Consider the following 18276-nt stretch of genomic DNA (forward strand, 5'->3'; position numbering starts at 1 on the left):
AAAATTACTCACTTCTGTATTCAAGCAAATAACTTTTTCCTGACTGATTAAGAAGCTGACAGGACATGGTGCACCTGGGTGGTGCAGTCGGTTAAGTTTGGTTTTGGCTCAGGCTGTGATCTCAGGGTTGTGAGATCCAGCCCTGAGCTGGGCTCCACGCTCAGCAGGGCATCTGCTTGAGATTCTCTCTCTCTCCCTCTGGCCCCCACCTTGTGCTCTTTCTCCCTCTCTCTCTAAAATAAATAAATATACCAAAATTAAAAAGAAGAAGAAGAAGAAGAAGAAGCAGAAGCAGCAGCAGCAGCAGCAGCTGATAGGACAATTGAAGTCATTTTTCTCAAAACACAGAAAGTTCAAAGGTGATCTGATTATCCCAGGACATTTCTAGCTCCTTTTAAATAACATGTTTCCACCTTTCAAAAAAAAATTACTGGCTGCCCTGCTAATAAGACACAGTAAAAACTCATTTTCTGACATTGACATGAAAAGTGATTAGTACCTTTATATATATCAAAATTATTATACCTTTATATATAAAACATAGGTTCTTAATCTTTCCTCTATTATTTTACTTATTTATAGATTTGTTCCAGGAGTAATTTAAAACAAGTTACAACACATAAAATATGGCAAAGTAACACAAATTATAAATAAATTAGAAATTCAAAGGAAAAATAGGGTAGGGACCAAAAATAGACTCAGAAATGAGGCCAATTAAAAATGCCTTTTGTCAGGATGACAGACCAGTTGTCTACACAACAGTCATCTCAACCTTCTTCCTTCTGCAGAGCCCCGATTTTGTTCTGGTAACAAGTGTCCTGCTCTCAGCCCTAGGAAATGAATCATGATTGACCTAAGAGAGTCATGGATCCCTTCTTGGACCATTCTTGTTGGAAAAGCACGTCCTTATTGTTTGAGACATTTTGAGTGAAATCTCTTAATCGTGGCTGGGAACGTTCTCCCTGAAGCACGTGCTGTTGTCTCTCATTGTCCCTACACTTACCAGCAGTCCACTCCAACAAGCACATTTGGTTAGAAATGACTCGGTATCCATAAAACAAAAAACAGGCCTGCACCTCAGGAAAAGCACCATATTGTTAAGACTAATACCAAATAAAACAAGGGTCAAGAAGGATCTGTGTATTTATCCAATGGCTTTCAAATCCTGCATGAGAACATCAAAGTAATAAAGATACCGTAATCAGCAATCCAAGCCAACTTGGCTTTCTTTTTTGACATAATTTATTATTCACCTTGAAGTTTCATTTTCTACATGCTCCTTAAGTTAAAACATTATTCTTTGAGCCAAATGAAAATGCATTTCACAAATTAATTTGGACAATGGGCTTGGAAAAGGTGTTCTTCGCGATCTAACCTTTGGCTTGTGAATACAGAGCCCTAAGTCTGAGAGTTGGCAGACCAGTGGAGTGGGTTTGGAAAAAGGTCTAAAATGGTTTCCGTGTACTTTTAAGAGAAAGAATAGGTGTCTTACTCTGTGTATTTCTTCAGAAAAAGTGTAGGCATTCAATAGGACTGGGAAAGATTACGTTCTAAAAAGGATTGCTTCCCTTTAAACAATGATGTAAGAAGAGAATCTACTTTGGGGCGCCTGGGTGGCTCAGTGGGTTAAGCCGCTGCCTTCGGCTCAGGTCATGATCTCAGGGTCCTGGGATCGAGCCCCGCATGGGGCTCTCTGCTCAGCAGGGAGCCTGCTTCCTCCTCTCTCTGCCTGCCTCTCTGCCTGCTTGTGATCTCTCTGTCAAATAAATAAATAAAATCTTAAAAAAAAAAAGAAGAGAATCTACTTTTATATATAATTTTATTTTACCTAGGAATAAGACTTCTTAGTTTATCTGTTTGTCTGTCTATGTATTTATATTCAGCTTATAAAGACAAGAAACAAGCATAGCACTGGTAGAAGGAATGTCTCCTCCTGTGTGCTCGCCTTGACTTGAACCCATAAGCCGACTATCGCTGCCACACTACCAGGAATCGTCCCTGCCCCAAGCCCAAAGAAGCCCATTTACTATTTTGATGACCAGAACCTGCTAATGTGGGCATGTGAAATGTAACCTTGGAAAGGAATGCTCTCCATACCGGGAAGTCTTTGAGAAGGCTTGAGTTCTTGCCATAACTAAAAATCTGATGATGCATCATTGATGACTTCATCCCCAGATGAAAGCTAGCTGCCTGCGTCCATCCTCCTCAGGGAGAATCACACCCAGAAAAGACTGATTGAAAATAACAGTCAAGAAGACACTTCATTTGCTCTATTGAATAAAAAGGAAGGGATACACTTTGCGGCCCCTGCTGGAAGGGCCTATGTTTCTTCAGCAGCACTGATAACAGCAGCAGAGGGCTTCGCAAAGACCAAAAAAAAAGGGGTGGGGGTGCAAAAAGAAAAAGTGGCGTTTTTCATTGGGGTTCATGAATGAGGAATGTAGAAGTAAAGGGTCTACCCCCATATGAGGCTTTGTGCCGAGCAGCTCGACACTTCAGAAATCACTGCACATCCTGGCTCTCTCTTTAGAGAAAGGGAGCGGTTCCATGCCAGCTGATGGTGGCTTCTCTCCACTTGGTTCTGATTGCCATCTCCACTGGAGAAAACCGTCTTCCTGGTACATGTTCCTCTTCATGTTGGTTCCTTTCCCAGTGATGGGAGTGAGTATCTGAGTGAGGAACAGCCGCATTAAAAAAAAAAAAAAAAAAGATTTTATTTATTTGTTTGAGAGAGAGAGAGTGAGAGAGAGAGAGCTGGGGGAGGGGCAGAGGGGGAGGGAGAAACAGGCTCCCCGCTAAGCAGGGAGATGACCTGGGGCTTCATCTCAGGACCCTGGTATCAGAACCTGAGTCAAAGTCAGACGCCTAAGTGAGCCGCCCAGGCACCCCAAATGGCCAGCATTTAGGCCCTTGCCTGTATACACCATTCCAGAGGAAGCCAGGAAGGAAGAAAAACACGATGGGTGGGCAGGAATTGGGCTCAGTGAACTGTATTCCTAGAATTGGTTAAGCAGAGGGAGATTCCAGTAGAAGGTTTGTAGAAATGCCCTATACAGAACAAGTCTGTGGTAGCATGGGTGCTTGTGTATTTTGAAACATGAATATTGATATATCATGTGATGCACATTCCAGCACCATAATGTGACACATAGAGCCAAGCATAGGCTACAGGAAGTTATCAGGAAAACCAGGAGGAAGGAGAGCTCATCACTTCTCAGTGCATCTGAGAGTACATTTACATTTTTGTGTGAAGGGTGAGGTAGTTTAGTGAGGTGCTCAAGAACAGGGCTCAAGAACCAGCTTTGTCTTAGGGTACCCGGGTGGCTCTGTTGGTTAAGCGTCTGCCTTCAGCCCAGGTCATGATCGTGGAGTCGTGGGATCAAGCCCCGCGTTGGGCTCCCTGCTCAGGGGGCATCTGCTTTTACCTCTGCCCCTCATCTTGCTTGTGTTCTCTCTCTGTCTCTTTCAAATAAATAAAATCTTTTTAAAAAGAGAGAGAGAGAACCAGCTTTATCTCATATGCCATTTGAGAAGGTACTTAACATCTCTCAGCCTCATTTATTCAGTTAGCAACTGTTTATTGGTTACCTCAGTGTCTTCTATGTGAAAATAGATATCATAGTATCTACCTCATATGATTGCTGGGAGAATTTACTAGGATTATGTGTACAGCTTAATACAGTGCCCAGAACAGAATTCTTGCAATGCCTGTGAGTTAATACAAACATGTTTTCTGGGGCACCTGGGTGGCTCAGTTCGTTAACCATCCGACTCCGTTTTGGCTCAGGCCATGATCTCAGGGTCTTGGGATCAAACTCCACATCGGGCTCTGTGCTAAGCTCAGAGTCTGCTTGGGATTCTCTCTCCCCTTCTCCTTCTGCCCCTCCCCCCATGCTTGAGCATGTGCATGCATGCTCTCTTTCTCTCTCTCTCTCTCAAATAAATAAATAAATAAATAAATAAATCTTTTAAAAAATGATGCTTTCCTCAAAGAAGAGAGTAAAGTAGGAACAATATTTTAAGGAACATATTGTCAATGTCCCCCTAAATTAAATGGGCTAATATGTATCTTCCATAATTAAAGAAGAATTAAAACTTGCACAGATAAAAGAGTCATTAAGATAATTTTCCAGATTCAGTCATTATCATGAAAAGTTGTAGAACACCAGGCCTGTGATGCTAAAGGCCAAGTCAAACATCAAGCCTCCACCAGTAGGACCAAGATACCCACGACAGATGCCCAGTCTCATCGTGTTTATTCCCTTGTCCAAAAGGCCAGGGCTTAAAGACATTACAAGTTTAGAGACAGTTAAAGTTTAGCTTTTTTTCCTTATGGGTTTAAATGAATATGGTTGTAACTGAAATAAAATGACCTGTGTGGTTGTCTGCTTCTCCCAGTGACCGGAACCTCTTACATTTTGCTGGGACTCTGCCTTGTTATCATGGCTTTCGCAGCGTCTAGCTCAGTGCCTGACCCTTAGCAGGCCCTCTAACATCTGAAGAGAAATGCACTCTCAGTTTGCTGAGTTACGTCACTGGATGGTCATCTGATCAGTTGTAGGATGGAACTGACCGATTGGAACACCCCCTGCCCTGGTCCATCCATTCTTCCAGTGCTTCCCCTCAGGCATTACGTGTCCCGTGCTCACAGGTAAAAAGTCCTCCAGAGGGCTTTTTGCGGATGGGATTCTTTCTCTTTTGTTGTTTCTCCCACCTAGAAGTTGTTTGTTCCTCTGTGCTACATCTAAACCCGCCGCTCTTATTTAAGGCAGCTGCAGACTGCCCCGGGTGCCCTCCTTGGGTTTAGACCCATGGGACTTGTGCGTGGGTTTCATTTCAGAACTCAAGCCCAGGCGTCTTCCTGCAAGGCGAGCGTGGACACCCACACAGCGGCGAAACACCGGCACCGCGTCTTTCTGAGCGCCCTAAGGGGCTCAGCATTTGGGAGTCTGAAATGCTCACCTACTGTGAGATGCACGGGCTTCTTCTGGGGGAGGCGGCCACCGTACAGGTACAGATCAAAGCGACGCTCCGCTCTCCAGTCTGATAAGAGCTGCTTGTTTGTGCTGAAAAGAACACCGGGGTTTCCATTGATATTGCACAGCCAAATAGGTAATTTGGGGGTCTTCAGCATGCTGCCCACCTGGAAGGGAAGAGGAAAATGCAGATGAACATACAGATTTGGCTGCATCACAGCAGATGCTGATACGTCATTGTAATCAAAAAGCAGCTCAGAGGCTTCTCATTGCAGGTGCAGGTGCGTGGGGCACTCTGTGTGCCGTGAGATCTGAAGTGAAGGCTTTGTGGTGAGTGACTTTACATGCGCGAGTGCTGTGGTGTCACCGGGATGCTGCAGAGTGGGCACAGCCTCATGGGGGACATGGAGGCACCCCACGTTTGGAGTTGGGCTTGGAAGTTAAGTAAAGAATAATAGATAAACTGAGGGCTGGAATAAGAGAACTTCAACTTGTCTTCATCATTGACTGGTATATTTACTCCTGTGCCCAAGATAGGACAGTACTTCATTCAGCAGGTGGTCAGACTTCTGGAAATGCCATTTAGAATATTTAGAGAATATTTAGAATATAGAAATGGAGAATATTTTGAATGGAGGAAAGAGCTTCCAGGAAGTGAGGGGAAAACACAGACATACATATAAACATTCATACATAGACACACATACCTGCATGTTAACACGCACATCAGATGTGAAGATGTACCAAGAGCTGAGCATCCTAGGTTATCATTACAATAATAATATTAAATTTGCAGCTTTGACTAGTTTATCTAGCTTTTGCAGGCAACTATCAGTTCGGCCTTGAATTCTCATAGCTAGTGAATTAGACGGACAAGAGTACCACTCTGAGAGGCACCTTCTGTAGCCCCAAGAACCTGATATTAAAGTGCATTTCCATGTATGATAGCTACCATTTTGTTTAAAGAGACAAGAAAGCACATATTTCTTAAAGGATTGTCATCAAAACTTGTTAATGTTAAAAACTACTTTTTTCTATGTAAAGAAATAATTATGAACTACACAGGCAACAACAACAACAACAACATTTTCACATGATACCAGGGAGAGCTGTTGGACCCTCAGCCTTGGCGTGTTTGCCTGTAGCCGAAGGGTCCGATTCTGCTTCTTTTCTCCGCTCAGTCCTTTTTAGAGTTGTCCTGTATGTTCAGGAACAAATTCTGTTTTATGGAAAATCCAGCTTTGAAAAATTATCACATTTCATAAACCCACGTATTAAAGGCTAATAACTTGACATTTGGATTTTTCAATAGTTCTATTCAAATCTCTTCGTTTTGCTTTAGTTTAAATTCTTCAGTTGTGGGTGAGGGGGTGACTCGGAAATGCTTTTGTCTTTAAGATTTTCACTTTTCAGCTACCATAGGAAAAATGTATCGCTGTATTTGAAAGGCACAAACTCTGTTTTAGTTAGTAGTTTAAAAAAGCAGTCCAAGCCTAGCGCCTTAATTTGGACATGTTCATAGTGGTTGCAGGATTTGCTTATCTACTCACACGAGAATTAGCCCCTCTGCGCTGAGTATAATATGAGCATCTCACATACCAAACGGGCAAGTCGCCCACCGGCTACGTCGGAAATAAAACACAGAGGATGTGCCATGGAAGCCAACGAATGTGTTTACATTCCAAGAATCCACCCACAAGTTCCAAATAACATTGTAACCATTCATTAGTTATAAAACAAGCACTTTCTTTTTTATGCCTTCTTGCTTCGGCACCTTGTGTACTCAGGTTAGATGTAACCAAAATAAGATCTACAGGACATGGAATTATTAAAGTTGGGAAAACTTGGATAAACTAATGAGAAAATTTAGGGCCGTTTGCAAGAAAATGTCACTTCTTTTGCAACCCAAAAGAATTGAATTTGGGCTGACTTTCCACCAATGAAATCCCCTGTAAATTACATCTGGGTGGATGGAATAGAATACAGACATGTATGATATTGTTTCTCGGAGTTTTTATAACGTAGGCAAAATTCAGCCGGCACTTGGGTAACTCTCTGGGAGGTGCTGACACCACACTGTTGTTACTTTCGGCAACAATGCAATAGTTTCCTCTTCTGAACCCAAAGCTATTCAAGATTTTATTAGAGTTGGAGGAAGATGTAGCAGTTATAATACAACAATCTCCCACACCCAAAGTAACCATACAGAGACTGCACACTGGGCAGGCAGAGCCTTGCCTGCCTTCAGAGATTCTAGTAGAAAAGAAAATGGCATGCATGGCTGCCAGGGTAGTTTGGCTATTAACTCTAAGAGGCAAGCCTTAAGATTACAGCTGAGAATACACCTGGTTTAAAGTGAGCCCGGAAAAAACAAAATGAAGCCCCTCCCACCTGAATGCAGCCAAATGTTATCTCCCGTTCTTTTCTTAGTAGACCCCATCATGCATTTGACTGGAACTTCCAGTTAAGACTTTGTAGTGCTTTTGGATAGACAGTGCATCAGCTAACCTCCACCCCCAAAAGCCACATTCTAAATATGTTTTATTGGTGAAATTCCGCCAATGCAGAATTTGTGTGTGTCGCCTCGCGTTGCCATGGTAAAAAAGGAAATTAACTGGTGATACAGTAGTGCTATAAATAAAATACCTTTCTCCTTAAGTTCACTCATTGTGTAATAAGGCCAGTGTTCCATGCAGCAATCAAGCCTCTCATGACATGTATCCTTAAAGGATACAGCCAGTGTAAAACTCTAAGTACAGGACGAAAGGATGGGCAAATTCTAAACACCACAGGGCAAGGATTGAATCCATGTAATTTTTTTTTTTTTTTGGCCATCTAGAACAATGGCGCTTAGAATGTTTGCATAATGAGCTTAATACTGCAAGTCCCAAGGGCCCAGTTTGGTAATGGGAGTGAGAGAAAGGTGTTGGAGATTTGTGCTTTCTTCCCTGATTCCTGGTGATGATTCGTGAGCGTGACTGTGGAGGGTCTGGCTCTCCTCTCTGCACCTGGAGCACAGAGTGGCTGTAACTCCCCTGGACGAGTTTGCAGGTATGTTGTCTTGTTGGCCAGGGTGCTACCTAAGCAACTTCGCGTGCGCGCGGGGGGGGCGGGGGTGGGTAGGGGGTGGGGGGGGTGTTTGCCAGCAGGAGCGCCGTGGGCGGAGCTTCACAGGGTACTTTTCTGGTTGGATTTCTTCCTGCTAGTCTCTTGCAAGGGAATTTTAAAGAGGGAAGAGGGTATGGCCGGGATGGTGGTGTGCTCTGTCAGGGCTGCCGGGGGAGTCGTTTCAGCAAGACCTAAATGACTTCAGTCCCTTCTAAAAATCAGAGTTGATTTTTCTTCTCCATGGCAGGTGCGAAGATAATGTGAACCTCCCAAGGCTTTCCAGATGGTGTTAGACTCAAACTGCTTTATGTTCTCACTTAGGTATTGGAACCTCACACTCAAACCTGTACCTTCAAATAGAAAAGTGACGGGAGGCTTCAAAATAGTGCCTCAGCTTGTGGGTAGCTGGCTGTGTTCCGCGGGAACTGTCAGTCTGGTGGGCTCTGGGGGGCTTGCCGTGGCATCTAATGAGAACTCCATTTTTTTTTTTTTAAATCTCACCCACTGGGCTGTGACATTGCGATTGAAAGACATGTGTTTTTGCAGTCTCTGCAATTTTATCCCAGAGTAAGAAGAGATTTACTTTAGGAAGACAGATGTAGCATCATAAGATGGATTTCACCTGGACAGCGGGATCTTTTAGCATTGTTGGGGTTTTTTTTGAACTCCGAAACCTTTCTTATATTCGATTTTTCTTATCAGTAGATACATGTAATCTTCCGATTTGCAGCCTCACCCCAGGCAGGAGCTGCTATATACCCATACAGCACTTAAGTATCCGTTTGGCACGTTCAGGAGTCCTGGGTGGAGGAGTTACCCTGCTCAGATCAAAAAGGAAGGGGTTTGACCATGGGGGTCTTCGATCCAGTGATACAGAGAGCACTGTTCTGGAACCCCATCTAGGTCTTTCTGAGCAGACTTCTGCTGTGTAAGGTATTTCAGTTCTACGATAGAATACTCTGAAGTATGAGGCTTCAGATACGTTGAGGTCACGTGCATCTTCTTTTAGCGCCTCTCAGTGCCACCAAGCGTGTCCTTCGGTAGTATACCTGACAGACACGGTCTGACAAACCAGCAGGTGAAGGGGGGCGGATACTTTTCAGAGGGTGTGCCCCAAGTACGTGTTTTTCATAGTCACCTACAACTCACAAGGGTTTTCACCTAAAAGTCAATGTATAAATTTCTAGCTTTTGGAGTCATGCGTTCTAAAACCTGGCCATGGTATTGCCACCATCTAAATGTTAGAGTCTAGGGTGCCTGCAGGGCTCAGTTGCTTGAGCATCCAACTCTTGATTCTGGCCTGGGTCATGATCTCAGGGTGCTGGGATCAAGCCCCGCTTTGGGCTCTGAGTTTGGTGGGGAATCTGATGGAGGATTCTCTTTCCTTCTGCCCCTCCCCTGCCCGCACAAGTGTTCTTTCACTCCCTCTCTCTCTCTCAAATAAAAATAAATAAATCTTTAAAAAAATTAATATTAGAGGGGTGGCTGAGTGGGTTCAGCATCTGCATTCGGCTCAGGTCATGATCCCAGTGTCCTGGGATCGAGTCCCACATTGGGCTCCTTGTTCAGTGAGGAACCTGCTTCACCTTCTCCCTCTGCCTTCCCCGCCACCCCCACTCATGCTTGTTCACTCGCTTTCTCAAATAAATAAATTAAATCTTTAAAAATAAATAAATAAATAAGTGTATGTTAGAATCTAACATCAGTGTACTTACAACAGATTATAGATGACATGATACAAATCTGTATCTATATGTAAATATGAAGATATGATAGATTATAAAAGCACTCATAATAGAGTATAATCCCCAAACTGGCATTTTGTATTGATGACTTTACTAGAAGACAAGAAAGATGGTAATGACAGACAGCACAGCCCAGTGGGCAGAGCCTGGGCTCTGATGTGGGTGGAGCAGGCATCCTAACCCTGGCTCTGACACCTCACTGGGTGCCAAGGGCAAGTGCCTACACCTTGCTCCGTCTGGGTTTTCTCAGGTCTAAAATCAATGGTCAAACCACGGACACTGGACTGAAACTAACACTTCCACCTTTGAGTGGAAGCAGAGATTAGATGAAATAAGGAATCCTTGAGAACGAATGGCTGAGAGAGAGCCTAGCACACAGGGTGTGCTCTGTACAAGAGGCTGTTAGCACTACAATGAACAAATAAGCTTCATATAGACTTCCTTTAATCACCATCTCCAGGGATAGTGAAAAATATATCTAAAACTATATATATATATAAAACATAATTATAGATATGAGTATTTGAGTAATATAGATGAGTTATGGATTGTTTTTTATCCGCAGATAACGAGCAGATATAGGAAGAATAAAAAAGTCCCTTCCAATAAAACTTTATATGTATACATGTATGTGTCTATTCATAGAGCTCAGCAGTTCACGTAAGAAAACTAGCCGCCAGCCAGCATTTGCTCTTTAATACATTTGTTCTGAAACCAAACTCCAAGTGCATGACAGAGACAACATAATAAACATCCTCGGGGTTTTAAGCCATTAGTGTACAATTGCAGGCAATTTTCACTGAGGGCAAGACTCATAGGAGTCTCCCTGGAGAGGGAACACAGCGTCCAAGAAGGAAGGCTGAAAAGTCACATGAGTCCCTTTTTGAAAGGACAGGAGCATTGTAGCTATGACTTCTATGTAGATTTTAAAGTGAACGCGAGCAGTTTCTGTGCTGTGCCCTACTTCTGATTTATGAATGAGCATTTACACGTTGGTCCTGTTGTCTGGTCCATTTTGCCACATTAATCACTTTCTCAGTAGGAAAGCTCTTACTTGTTACCTCATGCCTTGGCCTTTTGGCTTACTTTAAGGTCCCGACAAACATCCGCTTTATTACTGGAGGGTACTTTAGGCTCTGCAGGTAATTTTCTGTGAAGCATGATTTAGCAGCTCTACTGGGCTGAGCTGACTTGTATAGAAAGAAATGTGCTCCAGAGAAAATGGTAGTGCTGGATCTCTGTGAATTCTTGACTCTTGGAGGCATGCGCTCTCTTTCTCTCAGTCTCTCGCTCTCTCTCTCTCTCTCCCTTTCTGTGGCATCTCCTTTGACATGGTCCCTTTTCTCAGAGCCACTTAGTAGCTCTTTAGCAGACACCTACTTAATTTTAATTTAAGATAAGGTCAGAGACTGGTCCCTAAAGCCTTGCAGGTGTTTACTGGAGCAGAAGGCTGTCACCGCTTGAAAGAAGATAGTCGTTCCTGCGATGTTAGTTGCAATAGCTAGTTTTCCAATTCTGCATACGTGGATTTAATCAGTTAGGTCTAAGGAGAGTTTTTGCCCTTCTACCATAGATGATGGTAGAAAGATGAGTTGTTGCTTCAGATTGGGGGAGGGAGGGATGAGGAGAGCATGGAGGATTTTAGGTCAGTGCCACTACTCTGTATCATGCTATAATGGTGGACACATGTCATTATACATTTGTCCAAATCCATATGGTACACAACACCGAGATGGTAATGTAAACTGTGGACTTTGGATAATCACGATGTGTCACCATAGGCTCACCAACGTAACAAACATGCCAATTCCGGTGGGGGATGTTGATAATGGGGGGGGGGGAGGCTCTGCATGTGTGGGGGCAGGGAATATATGGGAAATCTCTGTAACTTACACTTAATTTTGTTGAGGAAAAAAAACTGCTCTAAAATATAAGTTGATTAGAAAACCAAACTCTCCAGGTGATTTCAGTATGCAGCCAGTGCAGAGCACTGTTCTCCATCATTTACTGCCTAGATCCTTCCCCAGATGGTCAGTGTGTGTGTAAGTACTGGCCCATGTGTGACTCATCTTTGTATCTGGACACAGAGCCTCACAATTAGGACATGATCAATGAACATGGCCTTTATCATCCTTCATAAGCTTATATGTGTCCAGGTCACTCTGCTTTCCAACAGGCTTCGGCATTCATGATCTAGTTTGCTCTTCACATCTGTCACGTGGTTGCAGAACAGGTGTTAGGACACGAGCCTGAGATGAGGAAACCACTGTAGAGAGGGTGAATGACGGGCCCAAGTCACACCCCACGAGGGGCAGCAGGGCAGAACCTCCAGGTTTTCAGGTCAGGGCCGCTTCCTGCATGTTATAGTAGGTACCCCCTCACTTATAGTCCGGGTTTCCAAAGCACGGCGCAAGTGCCATTTGGCGGCCTGTGGCAGGAAGCCAGTAGCCCAGGGGTAAGCTTTAAAACAAAATCTGTATATTTACTTCTTTGAAGCATTAGGGGGGAAAAAATAATGAGCAGGTCAAGTCCGTGGCTTGTATTACTGCTGCAGAAATGGTTATATTCAAATTTTTAAAGTGAGTTGATTTAAAGAAAAATATTAATGAAATAATAGCAGAGCATGCAGCAGGTGTGGAGCTGTGACAAAGCCGCGAATTACCTACGCGGATGATTGAAATGCGAGAAACGTTGCTTTAAATCTCAGTAGTTTATAATGAGAATAGAGTGAAATCGTGTGAAAGAGCTTTGTATTCATAGACAAAGCAGTCAAATTACAACTGTTGCCTTTGTGACCCCTGCTCCTTGAAACTTGCCCCTCCTGTGTTTGGCCATTTTTCTCCAAACTAAGTCTTGGCCTGTTACTGGGCTGGGGGAGGTGAGGAGTGCTTGACCGTGACTGCCAAGTGACCGCGTGTGGTTGGAAAAAAAAAAAAAGAGAGAGAAAAATAGGTAAAGTGAATTCTATAGTTCTCTTCTTTGTGGCTTAGTTTTCCTGTTTATTCTAGATCTATCAAATCCTAAGATGAGTTCCCAGATTATCTAAAACCAAGTGATTAGGAATTTTATAACAATAACAAATCCTTTCTCCGTCCGGGGTATATTCCAAGTATATACACCTGTGCTGTGGAACTCTTTGCATCCTTTAAATATGCCGAAGGACGTACATTCGTTGGCACATACAGATATCTGTGTTAAATGATAGAAATCAGGTTTCCGTATAGTAAGCATAGGATATATTTATATAAGAAAGAAAAAGAAAAGGAAGCATTGCTGAAATGATTGACCCCCCCTGGGTGATGGGAATGGGTTCATTTTTTTAACTTGTAACTTCTCTGTCACTTTTCGTTTTTCTGTGAGGGGCCTAGATTCCAAACTCAAGGACTAATAAGCAAATTTTGAACATGCTTGTATGCAAAATGTACTTAATTCTGCTATGGTCAAGCTCTACTTCTCTGGTGCCCTCAGCTACATGGTTTGTAGGTATAACGGGATGCGGATTTCATGAATAAGGCATTGTGGCTGAAGCCAACAGCAGGAGGGGAGACAGGTGAAGCTCTGGGTATAAAGGGATCTTTTAAAGCCTGAAGTCTCGTGCACGAAAAGGATTTTGAGCTGAACTGGGAGGGTGAAGGACAGAACAGGCACTCAGCAGCAAGGCTCTCTTTTGGTGCTGGTGGCTGGGAGAGGTCGGGGCAGGTGAAGGGCTTGGGGGGAGGGGGTGATTCCTATTGAATTACATCCCAGCTAATTTCCTGGCCACTCCAGAGAAGGCTGGCTTTTCACTGAACCCACATTGCCTTCCCTGGGTTTTAGGATGGAGATCTTTGTGAAAATATCACAGAAGCATCTTTGATTTGCGGTTTGGGGTGGGTCTGTTTGCTTTCTCACCCGCTCTCCTGTTTGTTTCTGTGGAATCACATCTTACTTAATTCTCTGATTATTTTTTTCAATGGCCCATTCTACTTTCTGCTTGTTAGAGGTTGTAAATCTCCTGGGCTGGAAATCTTTTTGAGAGGAATTTAAGAGGGAGTGGGGCAGAAGACTTTCTTCCCCAGTGATTTTTTTTTTTTAACTTTAAGCAATGGATAGAAAATATGTATTCATTTGCATAAACAAAGATTTGGGAAGATAACCATGGGCTACTGAGAATATTGATTTCTGAGAAGGAGGCCTGTAGCTGGATGGGGATAGAGGAGGTTTGCCTTTCATCTGTATATTTCAAATATTTTTTTCCAAAAAAGTTATTTGCCTGTTACTTATATTACCTGTACTCTAGACAGAAATGCATACAATAAAATATGAAGCAAACACAGTAGACTTGGATATTTACATCAAAACTCTGAAAGTCTCTCTGTATGTGTGTATGTGGTGGGTGGGAGGTAGTCAGGAATATAGTAAAGGAAAATGTTAGCTCAAATTTTCATTGCCTTAATATAGAGACTGAAAAAAATACCAAAACATTGACACTCTGGTTATGTACTTGAGAACCCAAACACACTCACCTGCGAAAGTCTATCATCTTCTGACACCTCCTTACACCACCGCAAATACCCAACCTCACTTCGGGTCAGGACTCCATGTAGTATTTCCCGCGACTCTCCCCTCTGATAGCCATTGAAGACATTTGGGCTGGCTCTTCCGGTCAGAATCATGTTCAAAACTGCCTAGATGATATAGTTTGCAAATGTTTACATTTTAGGTAGCAACGACAGAAGGACTGAATTTCTTTCTTTTAATAATCACTAAAAAAAAATTACTTAAAAGAATGGAATGACATAATATCTAATTAAGGAAAAACACGTCACGGACATTTGGTAGGGTTTAAGCAGAACTTTAGTGACTTTGTTTCTTCAGCCATACCCCAGAGATCCTCACGCGCCCCACTCAGATCTCTTTGCCCTCCTTCCCTTTCCATTTCTTTTAGACTCTGCTTTCCATAGTTGTGATTTAAGAAGCAGTGCATGAAGCTGTTGTTACAGTACTTTTCTTTCCGTTACTAGGGATTCCTGGTGGGCTTTGTCAAGGTATTTTCTAACAGGTCTGTAGAATCTCAGGGATGTGGGGCTCTCAGAGGTAAACTGGGAAGACCGTGGTGGAAACTGGAAAGTAGACTCTGATAACAAACTCAGGGGAGCATCTTCTTAGTCTTTCAAAGATAACTCGATTACTCATCACTTCAGGAGAGAATATGCTTAATTGGGGGGGAAAAAAAAAGCCTATTTCAGATTCTACAATAGAAAGGCAAAGCCTCCCAACCTACCTGCCTGCACAGGAAACTCCCAGCACTTGGTTGTAGCAGATGAGTGGTGGAAGCATCCAGGTCCTTCTGAAGCCTGCAGAATGCGAGGCGCCATCAGCCTTCGGTCAGAGACAATGACTGCAGCAGCAACCTGCAGCCTCTCCTTCCTCCTCCTCCCAGCACAAAGCAGCGGCTGAGTGAGTTTGCCTGGTCACTGTCCCTCCCGTGTGCCTCGCGCCTTCTCGTCTTTCACTGGAAAAGCCTCTGGGATGGAGGCTGCAGAGGTGATGGGGAAAAGCTACGGATGCAGGTGGGGGAAGCTGCTGATAGGGGTAAGGGAGAAGGCTGAAGTGACGGGTTCATACGTGTGTGTGCTCTGTGTGGGTGCTGGACACAGTGGAGAAACTGTTTTCTCTGAGTGACAAGGCACGCTTGGCTTAGGACAGTGACACATGACCCCTCCAGAGGGTGCTGGCCTAAGACTGAGTTGAACAGACTGTTCAAGTGAAAAATTGAATGGGGGTGAAGCCCATTTCCTGACTGTTCCACCGGGAAGCAGGGGTGGCGGTCCTACCCTGGACCGTGTGAAGCCAAGGTGGAATGGGGCTCCAGCTCTCTCGGGAGAGGTGCTGAATACTGGTGTGTGAGCTGTCATGTGTTCTTGAAGGAACCTATTCACAGGACTGGAGGTCATACGCTTCTGTGAATGGAACTGAAAACTTCAGTCAAGCACCATGAGTGCCTTGGTGGCATCAGATATAATTCAGGGCAGCATTGCCCAAAGCATGGCGTGATTTAAAAAATAAATGAATATATATACATATATATATGTATATATATTCACCCACTGGGTGGCTCAGTGGGTTAAGCCTTTGCCTTCGGCTCAGGTCATGATCTCAGGGTCTTGGGATCGAGCCCTGCGTTGGGCTCTCTGCTAAGCAGGGAGCCTGCTTCCCCACCTCTCTCTGCCTGCCTCTCTGCCTCCTTGTGATCTCTCTCTCTGTGTCAAAAATAAATAAATAAATAAATAAATGGATATGGATGTTTAGGAAGAAGTTAATATCTAAATATGTGATTTAAAGTAAGCTGTTAAGCAAATAATAATACAGACCACAAAAATATGATGACATTGTGCGAAAGGCAAGTGTTAGGAATGCGGCTTTCGGGCTTGTAACTCTTCCTCCCAGGAGGTTCTCTATCTCTCTTTGACTCTCAAGAGGTTACTTTACTTTCAGAGCCCAGAAGAAAGTCCACTTCTTCTAAGAAGCCTTCCTTGACTAGACTGTCAGCTGGGGACCCTTCCTCCTCTAGAAACCCCTATGACTCCTTGTCTTTACACCTCACTTGGTACATGAATTACCACCTGCGCCACGCTCAGTATCTCTGTGTATACATCCTGTCTTTCCCAGAGCAGACCCTGCAGGTCAGGCCCTCTCTTTTTTTATTTGTTATTTCCCATGGTGCCAAGAACAGGGCTTTGCATATCACAGAGACAAAATAAATATCTGTGAACATACTTTCTTGTGTCTATAAATCATAAAACAGTTTTATCATGACAATTATGCAAATATGTTTTGGAGTTATCTGTCCGTCTTTATAACCACCAGAAGAAGGAAGCCACCACTGTCCTAGAAAAGCAGAATCAAACCTTCCTGATGATATCTACTCACTCGTTATTATGGCCAAACCGACTATAGGAAAGGATGAAGCAACGGAAGAGCATTGATTAGAAAAAAACTGTACTCATGTTTCCAACAGGACATGAAAATATTTTCCAATGCGAGAGGACATCACTTACGTGATTGCAGAGCAATAGGAAATGCCCGTGCAGATATTCATTGAATTTACCTTTCAAATGTTCTGGAGAAGATGAGGCTGTAAAGAAACAAGATGACACCATGGCTTCCTTCCCCTTTGAACTGTTTGGGGAGGGGGGGACAAAAAGAAAAAAAAAAGCATGTTTGGCTAAAAGCAATGCACCTATGTATATCTCTAGGCATGTATTCAAGGATTTATACCCAAGAAGCTAGAAAAGCTGCTAATAGGACAGTTTCCCTGGGTCATCTTCACTCTCAAATGCATCCTTCCTCGTTTCAGGCACTGTAGTTCTCTTGCTTTCGACCTCTTTTTATTTCCTCCATATCTATCACGTGGCTGTCTTTGAATTCTGGCTCAGGTGTAGTGTATCTTTCCTCTCCATTTTTCCGGCATCCATCCTTAGCCCAGGCCCTCTGTGTGCTCTTGGCTGGCGCCCTTCCCAGCCTCTCCCTGGTTGGGGTATCCCTCCCTCCTTGTTGCCCCAGGGGAGCAGAGATGCTTTATAGAAATAGCTTTGGAGTTACACAGATCTAGGTTCAAAACAGTTCTACTCTTACTCCCAGTTACTGACATGCTTGAGTTTCACTCTCCTCATCTACAATTGCAGCTAAAGTACAGATTTGTTGCAAAAGTTAAATGGCATCTTGCACAAGCCTTCGTGCTTGGAACATGCAAGAACCAAGCAAAATTAGTATCCGTCCCTCTTCAAGGCACTTCTCCCCTGTCTCTTCTCTGGCTCAGGTTATTTTTTCTGCTCACGAGTTTCCAAAGGTGCCTCGTGATCTCCAGGATCAAATCCAAATTGCCCAGGCCACATTCAGGTAGTAGGCCTGAGCTTTATGTCAATTCTCTGCCTGCTGAAAACTAGCACCTTGGCTGCCTTTCAAGGTTCCCAGGGTTAAAACCTTTCCTTTAAAGGCACTGTATCAGGAAGGCTTCCACTAAAATGCAGGTGGTTTCCCTTTTATGGATTAATTTGTCCCCTTCACGCTCTGTGAACTGGCAGAGGCAGGACCCTCAGGCGGAACAAATTCCAGTGCCGTAGGAGCCAGACAGGAACCCAAATGTGTTCCTGCAGAGTGTGAGAGAAATGGGGGAAGGTGGGCCCTGAGGCAAACCGGGATGCTGGCCTATCAGTTTCCTATTACTTCCTATTACTGCCGTAACAAATCACCACAGACTTGGTGGCGCAAAACAACCCGAATTCATTGTCTTAAGGTCTCATAGTCTGGGAAGTTCAACATGAGTGTCACTTCTTGAGTTTGATTCAAACTGCTGGCCAGCCTGTGTTTCTTCTGCAGGCTTTATGGGCCATGCCGTTCACTTCCTTTTCCAGCTTCTTCTTCTTCTTCTTCTTCTTCTTCTTCTTCTTCTTCTTCTTCTTCTT

General features: G+C 43.7%; 1 protein-coding gene across 1 annotated transcript in view; it reads right to left on the reverse strand.

The window, feature by feature from the left end:
• Positions 1-2526: 2526 nt before the first annotated feature.
• The window catches only part of MINDY4B (MINDY family member 4B), a 55172-nt gene continuing 39422 nt past the window's right edge, over positions 2527-18276 (reverse strand). Inside the window, exons 11-15 of the mRNA XM_032852639.1 lie at positions 16920-16990; positions 15093-15165; positions 14335-14496; positions 4963-5143; positions 2527-2669 (exon numbers count right to left, since the gene is read on the reverse strand). Coding sequence (XP_032708530.1) covers positions 2527-2669; positions 4963-5143; positions 14335-14496; positions 15093-15165; positions 16920-16990 — 630 coding nt within the window. The remainder of the gene's footprint in view (positions 2670-4962; positions 5144-14334; positions 14497-15092; positions 15166-16919; positions 16991-18276) is intronic.

Source organism: Lontra canadensis, unplaced genomic scaffold, assembly GCF_010015895.1.
Source record: "Lontra canadensis isolate GAN:19392208 unplaced genomic scaffold, GSC_riverotter_1.0 scaffold6, whole genome shotgun sequence".
NCBI lineage: Eukaryota > Metazoa > Chordata > Mammalia > Carnivora > Mustelidae > Lontra > Lontra canadensis.